Here is a 9,717-nt window from a genome sequence, read left to right as displayed (position 1 = left end):
AGTAGTTAGCAAATAGAATTATAGAGTTTAAAATTCAATACTATACTCAAAACATGATACTTCTCATTTTTTCTTGGTCTCCTCATTTAAGTGAATCTCTCCTTTATCATTGAAATCGATTTAAAATTCCTTCTATTAGCTTTGATTGTACTCTTGGTTATATAATAGAAGACTTTTTTTTTTTAATAATCTTTTTATGGTAATTATCGTCATTTTTGTTGTAGTTGAATCAAAATAAGATTATGCTAGATTTGTATAATTAGTAGTTGCATCTTTATCATTATCACAGGTTTAAGATAGAGATTACCCATATCATTGTTGTTGTGTCTTTTTCATTGCCAAATTTGATCATCTTGACAAACCTTTTATTTATCTGATTGTACCTCATGTATTTATTAACTTATGAATTCTATTTGGTCGTAAGATTTTTATGTCTTTTGATATAAATTAACTAGCTAGTATGCTAGCCAAATCATTTGTTTCTTCAATTTTTTTTTTAATGTTTTACTTTGTCTTTAACACTATTGTAATTGGTTGTCTCTTTAATAGCATGTTTTGTCTCCATCACTATATATATATATATATATATCATTTTGTAGGATCCACGCAAGAAAGAGTTTAAGATGCTTGTTGTGTTATTCTTTCAAATTTTTTATAGCATGAACAACTTACAGTATTGAAGTAATTTTGAATATTTTATATCAACAGTTATTTGTTAATAGGTGTTTGACAACTTTAAAATATGAAAAGTTTCAGGTTAAATCGGTAACAACTTTAATTTTGTTAATTTTTGCTATCTGTAGGGGCCTTTTTTACGTACCAGGCATTGGGCTGAGCTGCCTCCTATGGTGATGGGCCTGAGTATTCTAAGTAGGAGAGTTGAGACCGGCCTAATTGCAACTTACTTTGGGCCGACTTGTGCACAAACTAGGTCTCGTCTGTCAGGAATGTACTTATGGCAGGCAGAGCCATTTCAAATGATTTACGGCAGGCATATATAACAATAACAAAAGAACAAAAATATGGTGACCTTTTCTTAATAAAAAACGACCAAGTAATCCCTATTTATGACAATCACAGTAATAACAATAGCTTTTACAAAAGAAGTGAAGGATTAAGTGATAATATGAGTTAATCGAATAAATAATATCAAGTCAACAATAACTTTTACAAAAGAAGTGAAGGATTAAGTGACAATATGAGTTAATCGAATAAATAATATCAAGTCAAGTTTGGGTCCATAGAGGCAAAGACCAAAGAGGAAGAATGCCTCCTCTCAATGAAACTAATCTCCTAGGAAAAGATCCTGCTGTGGGGATTAATGATTTTGAAGGAATCAGACCTAAATGATTAGTGCCCAAAGGAATCTCTATTGTTTACTTGCCTCAAAGAGAGTGGGATTTCGAGGGGGAGAAAAGGGAACCGACCTACTGGTGCATGCCTATTATATTATCTTTCTTTTGCTTTTTGTTTTCTCTCTTATCTTTTCTTTCTTTCCTTTATTTTCCTTTTGTTTTCTTTTCACTTTGTAATACCTCTGTTTTTTGATCCCCTATACAAGGCACGGCAAGGGTCCTTTTATAGGGCCTGCCGTGACCAGATTTTATCACTTTACGCCTTAACCGCCTTTGTCTGGTCTGGGCGTACTTGCCGACCACCAAAGAGTTCGTTTGTGTACCGCTTATCCTCACCAGAAAAAGGCAGGTTTGTGTCGTTTGTTAGTCCGCCGTGGCACCATTTCCTGCCATGGCATAAATGCTTTCTTTCTCTCTCCCTCATGGCATGCACCCAATGATTCCCCCCTCAACCTTGCCTCTTTTGGGCGGTCTATCATCCCAGCAGGACATACCTTCCAAAAGGGCTTGGGCAGGAACCGCATAATAGGTCTTTTCTCCTCTCCCCATCACCAAACCATACCCCCTTTACCTCTTACCTCTGATCCACGGCCTCACCACGTCCTATATTGGCTGGGTACAGGCTGGTAATGCCTGGGCCTTGCGCGTGCTTCCCTCTCATGTATGTAAGGGTCATCAAATAGCCCATGGCCCACAGCCCAACCCAGAAACCCGACGGCCCATCGGGCTAATAGCCAGCCCGGCCCATTGTTATTGAGGCCCATGGGTAGCCCACTAGCCCAGAGGGTCAGGCCATGGGCTAGTTTTTATACCCATGGGTACCCGGTGGGCTAGCCCAATAACCCAACCTGTTGCCCAGCCCATTGGCCTAACCCATTGGCCCAGCCTAATAACTCATAATTCATAATAAAAATATATAAGAAATGTATGAAGGATTGATCTTGAGATATCATAGAGGAATTTTTTAAGAGAACTCCCTCAACCACTAAGATATCCAAAGTAACTGTGCTAAACTTAGTTCACTAAATATATATTTTTCTAGTAGTCTATCAAACTTGAATTAACTATTTGACATTTTTTAATTAAAGATAAAAAATTAAAAAAAAAACTATTTAAAGACTTAATAAATAAAAAATTAAATAGGTTTCCATCAACAAAACAAAAATTAAATAGATTTGACTGTAAAAAAAATTGTAATTAAGTATTAAATTCTTTTATTCTTTCCTTTAAAAAAATAGATTGATTATTTCCTTATAAAAAATTGATTCTTTCCTTAACAAAAGAATAAAATAATATGCTAACACAAGCCCATGGGTGACCCATTAGGCCCAACCCGATAGTCCAACTCGCTAAAGACAAAATGGGCATTGCCCATAGGCAGGGTCATGGGCTAAGGTTTCCTCATTCGGCCTAACCCGACTCGGCCCATTAGCTAGTTAATAGCCCATTATGCCCAATCCATTGTGCCTATGGGCCAAGTAAAAAAGGGACGGGCAGGCCCGACCCGGCCCATTGATGACCCTTACATGTATGTCCAAAATCTGCTTGCTCCCCATGCGTTTGCCACGGTCTGGAGCTTTGTTTGCACAGTCTGCCGCACCTCTTCGTCCTTTTATTTGGACCGTTTTATAATTCACTGTTCCCTTTTGGGGTGGGCTTCATTTGATACTGGGTCTTACATTTCTCTTAGCCAATTTCTTGATTGCTATCATGTCCTACCATATTATTCTGTCATTCCTGCTATAATGACTTGGTCCTACTGGTCCTCTTTTAGACTTGCTGTTTACCCTCTTCCCCAAATGGCTTTGCATGGCCATGGGCTTTCTTACTTAGGGGCTCCTGTGTCCCCTTGGGCATCCTCGGCCCATTTACTTGTTTTGGGCTTCCTCGGCCCTTTTCCTAACTTTGTGTTTCTATGAGCTTTTACTTACTTCATTAGGCTTCTCCGGCCCAATTACTTCATACTTATCCTTAGGGTTTGTGGTCCTGCCAACAATCTCCTTATCTCTTTGCTTACATTACTTTGAGCCTGCTGCGGCCCATTCTTACCTTTTTTTCACATCATACGCTGCCCATGGGTTTGTTATTCTTTCTTTCCAGGCCTTTCGAGCCCACTTGCTTCCTCAAGGCCCATTTATTTATTTTATGAACCTGTGACCCATTATTCCTGTCGCTTGAGCTTAATGGTTTTTTTTTTTATGCTTGTCACTTCTATTTGCTGTCTACGTTGCTGAGTTGGATTTCGTATTTTACAAAAATGACCCTCAACACTATCTAAATTACTAATAGTGATTTATCATGTTAAATTGGTAGTTTATTTGTATATTAATTAGCTACAATGTTATAATGTTATTTATTTTTTCTTTCTAATTTATGAGGCTTAAGTCAAATAATTTTGAATAAATTCTTTGAAATCAACTTCAATACAAAAGAAATTTTGTTAGGGATTCTGTAAGGCCAAGGGGATATTGAAAATAATATAAGTTTTGGCCTTATATAGTGTACCTATATTGTGACCTTTAGTTGCTACAAGTAGTATTGTCGTAACTTAGATATGAAAATTTGGATGTAACATAAACAACTAAGGATAACGACATTCACTAATATTTGTCTTTTAATTTAAATGGTATTTTGTATAATTGTTTTGCATTCCTTAGATTTTATTTTCAGTAATTTTCCCGTGCATTGTACGGGTTAGCGACTAGTAATGAATAATATGACATATTTCAAAACGGTAAAATTAAACTAAGTGAATAAATCTCCATGGACAGAATTTTCCTCCAAAATGGTTTGGCAAACAATTCCTCCAACCCACTAATTCACAACTCAAAAGACTATCCACGCATTCTTTTAGACATACTCACAATGATCTACTTAATAGTAATGTGACTTGTTTAAATGACTAACAAAGTGTATTAAATCACATGATTCTTAAAATCAAAGTTCATTTCATTGCATTTCCCTGCTTAGATCATGTTCTCCCCCAAATTAACGGCCGCAATAGGTTGAATTTGCAAGGATTGATGGAGTTATGATCAATACCCTTCTATTAACATGATGGCATTGTGCACATAGCATCACGTATATTATGTAAAAAATAAGTTGCCTCTCCTTCCACTTATAACAGAAGACTCCAAACATTCCCCCAGGGGTGCAAACCATTCGGCTCAGCTCATCTAAAGGTCAATTTATTGTATATTGGGAGTTTAGTTTTAGGGTGGTTTGGATCTAGTGTCCAGTGACACTAGACCCATTGAGATGGTGACATGTGTCACCATCCAACTGGGTCCAGTGCATTGAGAGCACTAGACCTAATTCAGACCCATTTAGTTTAGACCATTTCTTTTCTAATTGAGGGAGGGGGGGGGGGGAAGCGTAGAGCATATTTGAAGGGATTGATATTGGGTCGGGTCGGGTCGGGTTCACTGTGACCCGAAACCCGACCCAATATAAATCGAGCTTGGGCCGCTTGGCTGCCTGAAACCCGACCCGACCCATAAAATTAGGTCTTTAATCAGGTCTGTTTTTCGGGTCTCGGGTTGGACAATTTTTTTTTTTTTTTTAAATATATATTGCTAGCTGTTCATATTCCTTCACCAATCTCTTCCAAGAAGCACAATTCCTTATCGCTGAAGTACATAAACGAAAATTATTGCTTTCAAAAGACATAATGACTCCAAGAAACATGTTCTAAATATGTTTCACTTAAACATTCTATGTATTGATATATTGAAATTCCAAACAAGTGTGCCCTTTCAACATGAGCAAAAGGAACATAACTCACCATTTGATGAGTTCACTTTGACAGATCAAGTATAATAAAGCCGACCAGATTATTATTATTATTATTATTATTATTATTTATTCTATAAAGCAGACCAGATTTGATGGATATGGCCTTTTATCATAACAAAAAAAATGTTATTAAGGTCAGGAAAATGATGTACAGTTTCCATAACAGAACCATCATTCACATCTTCAAAGAAAACCCAAATCATCCAATATTATCAAAAAATCAATAATAAAACAACCTGAATTCATCAACCTGGATTCTATATGTTAAATATCAAAATGAAGGTCTTCTTGCAATGACCACGCCTGGCAAAATCTCAATCCATTAGAAACTATCCATTAACAGAGAACAAATTAAGAAGAAAAATAAATTAATTTCAAAATTCACTGCCCATGGAGAAAGCAAGATCAACAGAATCTATAAAAAGTAGACACTAAGAGAGAGAGAGAGAAATAAGAATGCTTACCACGGTGCATAGAACTCAACCAAAACATCTTTGGTTTCATCCAAAACAACCTCACCAAAATTATCAGACCTGAGCACCACTACATTGGATGGAATTGCAGCTATCTTCACGTTAGTCCCTGCAAACAATTGATCTGATTAGAAATTTCAGGCGGTGGGGTACGCGCACGGGAAAACATAAGAAATTTATAGTGACATTAGTTCCTGAAACTGTGACAGGGACATTGTTAAAACCACAAAGAACGTCTAGCAATTAATGTTCTATTCTATTGGATATGCTATGTCAAGACAGAATGATCTATTGTGACACATTCTTGAAGACGTGATAGGGAAAAGAATAATAGTATAAAAATTGTGTATTTTTAGTTAAACCTGAACAAAATCGAAATGGGTCCTCTAAAAAACACAGCTCTTTAGTTAAAAACCTGAAAAAAAAAATCGAAATGGGTCCTTAAAAAACTAGTTTTGCTGCCTGTGAGTATGATTCAAGCCAAACCCACCTCACAAAATGCAAGAAAATCAAACCCAAACAGGATATTCACATAGAATTGAATCCAAAATCTGAAAGTATTAAAAACCCAACTAAATTAAGGGAAAAAAAAAAAAAAAAACCAAACAAAGAGAAGAATGACTTACACACGTAGAGATAGGAGAGTAGCTTGAGTAAGATTCACAGGGCTGAGAGAGGCTGGAGAGTTGAGGAGGCGGGGAGAGACCAACAAAGAGTAGGCTTTTTTTTTTTTTTTTTTTTTTTAAAAAAAAAAAAATCAGGTCCTGAAGTTTATTTACAAGACCCGACACCGACCCGAACCCAAAAATAACCCAACATTAAGGCCCGAAACCCAACCCGAATATTCTCGGACCTGCCCAAAACCTATCGGGTCAGGTCCCTTGCTCAGTCCAAATTTGAAGGCAACTTTATTTAATGGACGTATCTGTGTGTCTCCAATCATAACAACCAAATCATGGGTCAAGTGGCACGCAACCAAGCATATCATAGAACAAGATACAAACAAATGCATGCAACATAGAGAAAGGTAACACAAATAAAGGAAAAGTTTAACATCTCAGTTTTCACGGGTAGTTGTTTTGTCTGTGCCTCAGCATGCCAACATGATTACCATACAAATAGAAAAGCAAGTCACTAACCATTACCAAACTACATATTGATTTCAATCTCTATCCATGGTGTGTGTCAACAAGGGTGGAACCTAGTTGCATCTATAACTTCACCAAAACTGTCAGGGAGCACATTAGCACCACCTAAGATTTCCCTAAAACAGACGTCTAGCACTTAAAAGCCAAAGAAGCCAAGTTCACTGGCTCTTTCCTTCTCAAATGTCTCAGAGTACTGATAGATGATTGTAACAGCAAGTAATATTCCAGTTCCTGAGCCAATGGCCCCTATGAAATCTGCCAGCACTGTAAGTTCACCAATGCATATTCCACCAAATGCAGCTGCAGTAGGTATGTAGCGATTCAGCTCATTCTGTAAGTTTGAATCACAATGTCCAGGCATCACCGTTTGTTGTTCCTGCAGAACCAGCATGGAGTGTTTAGCATCATCCAAATGCATAATAATTCATAATTATAACATTTTTGGAGCACCGTATCTTAATCCTACATATCTCATCTACAATGTAATGCTCATGATCATAAAACAGCAGCAGTGCAAAAGGCATATCATCTATAAGCATGGAAAATCAAAAAGGAACTCTGTAGATATACAAACATTTTATAAAGTTACTGCAAAAAACAGAGCATAGGTGTCTTCATATGATCACAAAACTAAGAAAACTAGGGGCATCTCATGCCTACTTAATTAAAGTTACATGAGGTGTCATTACTGGTCAATAGCACTAGCAATCTATATTATTGATCAAAGAGACTGCTCTTCAAATGGTTAAAAGTAAAAATAAATATTTGTGTGTTTTTTTTGAAGTGTGACATAAGTTTCTTCTTGGAATACCTTGAGCTGTTTAGCAACATCTCAGGCAGAAGACCCAGATACTTCAATCCAGGTTTTTGAGAATAGGGCACAAGCTGAAAGCATAAACACCAAATAGAATAGAGCATGGAATGGATTGGCTGCCATATCTGCCAAACTGCATAATGATAACATCAACAGAGGAAAAACCAAGGCATCAGAGCAATGGACAAAAACACAATGTCTAGCTACTCCTGGTGGCCCACGCTTTTCCACTTTAATATGATAATATGATAATATATGATAACGGAAAATACTGCATCACCTTGCTGGTGCAGTGACATAGTAAGCAAGACCACCGACTGGAATATACTGGCCACCTGAATATTCAGATTCCTTCCACTTTCCCTACAGATTTACAATGAAATATCACTGTACTTCCTGTATAGCAACTGGATGAAATTTTTTTTTAATTAAAAAAAAATGGTGTCATTTCAATTACAATGTAAAGCAAGGTGTTTGATATCCACCACTGCATAATTAACTTTAGTACCTGGGAGATGAAATAGAGATTTGACACAAGGGCAGATTGGAGAATGATAGGCATGTTGGAGGTGTAGAAAAGCTTAATTGGATACGAGCCCTGTTGTCCACGAGCATTCTTTGATCTGACTGGCAGAACTACACGGAAACCTTGGAAGCAGATGACAATAAGGAAGATCAAGACCGTGGCAAGCAAATCAGTAACATTTGGCAGGTTTTGCTGGTAAAAAGCCTCTCAAAGAGCACGAACTTTGTCACTCCTAGTGATCAGTAGATGGAACAAAGCAATAACAACACCTTCAAATTCAGCCCCCCAGCCACTGTTAATGGTTGTGGGGCTAAAGGCTTTCCAAATAATGTTTTCACTGCACAGTCAACCGAAAATAGAGGATTAAAACACCATAGATCATACCATTCTAAACACCATGATGAAAATTACATTTGTAGCCTACCAGAAGTTGGTCGCTATGAAGAGAGAGATCCCAGACCCCAGACCATATCCCTTCTGGAGAAGTTCATCTAGGTATATCACAATAATTCCAGCAAAGCAAAGTTGAATAATTATAAGAATAGCATTGCCCACACCGAGTTGACCAACACTGCTGTAGATCCCAGATAGGACATAGGCAACTGCTTCACCAACAGCAATCAGGATGCCTAACAACTTTTGTGCCCCATTTCTGCAAAAACACAAGCCAAAGAAAGCAGGATTCATTACACTAGAAGCCACACAGCCAAATCACAATTGAAGGATAGTTGATTTTTAGAAAGTAACAAGGCAAGGATGTGCAGCTTAGAATGTTATGTACGTACATTTACATTTCAAATACAGAATCCAACAAGAGTTGAAATTTGCAACATTAATTTCTTGGTGGAGACAGCATCTAAATCTGAATACAAATCTCATTTTCCTTGAGAAGAGCAAAGATCTACTATTTCTTTAACTAAGAAGACAATGGTCCCAAAAGAATCAAGGAAACACAAAAACACAAGCATTTTGACTAATGCCACTCAGTAAATCTAAAAATTAAACAAAGACTGAATAGAAACTGCCCTAATCTGCAATAATTTTTGTTTGCTAGGGAACATCATTAGACTCTAAGACTTGCCCATTAATGGGATACTAAAATGTGGAAGTGGTAATTGGCATAAAGAAACATTATAGCCCTCTTGTAAGTTAACCCAAGTTTTAATTGGCCCCTCAGGCTTTAAATTGACAATCAAGAAACTAAATTTTTACAATTGTTCAGGTACATTGAAACTAAGTATAGTGGATTAGTAAAGGGTTCCAATATAGTAATCCTCAAAAATAGGAAAACATAAAGCTCTTAGAGCAAAGTTTTAATTGACTGCTACAACTTCGTGCAGAAAAATTGCTTACAATGAGAGAGAGAGAGAGAGAGAAGAGAGAGAGAGAGAGAGAGGAAGGGGAGAGGGGGTCCTCATAGTTTAGGGCTGGATTCTAAGTAAATACTGAATTAAAAAAAAAATTAATTACAACCCTAAACTTCCTAAATTGTTTCACTTTGCCTCCTCAGTGAGTCACTATTAACTAAAAGTAATGGAAACTCAAGTGAACTAGCCTTGAAAATTATCAGGACACTAAAAATTTGAAACATAAACACCGAAAGGTG

At 37.0% G+C, this 9,717-nt stretch overlaps 1 protein-coding gene across 1 annotated transcript; it reads right to left on the bottom strand.

The window, feature by feature from the left end:
• Positions 1–6,641: 6,641 nt before the first annotated feature.
• Positions 6,642–8,798, bottom strand: LOC111998435 (uncharacterized). Its single transcript, XM_065763368.1, is given in 6 exon segments — positions 6,642–7,147; positions 7,583–7,718; positions 7,866–7,968; positions 7,971–7,992; positions 8,094–8,448; positions 8,536–8,798. Coding segments are annotated over 6 exon segments (1,119 nt in total). The 3' UTR covers positions 6,642–6,907.
• Positions 8,799–9,717: the final 919 nt, after the last annotated feature.

Source organism: Quercus suber, unplaced genomic scaffold, assembly GCF_002906115.3.
Source record: "Quercus suber isolate HL8 unplaced genomic scaffold, Cork oak 2.0 scaffold_504, whole genome shotgun sequence".
In the NCBI taxonomy this organism is placed as follows: Eukaryota; Viridiplantae; Streptophyta; class Magnoliopsida; order Fagales; family Fagaceae; genus Quercus; species Quercus suber.
Note: the sequence above shows the minus strand (reverse complement) of the source record. Positions and strands in the feature narration are given on the sequence as shown.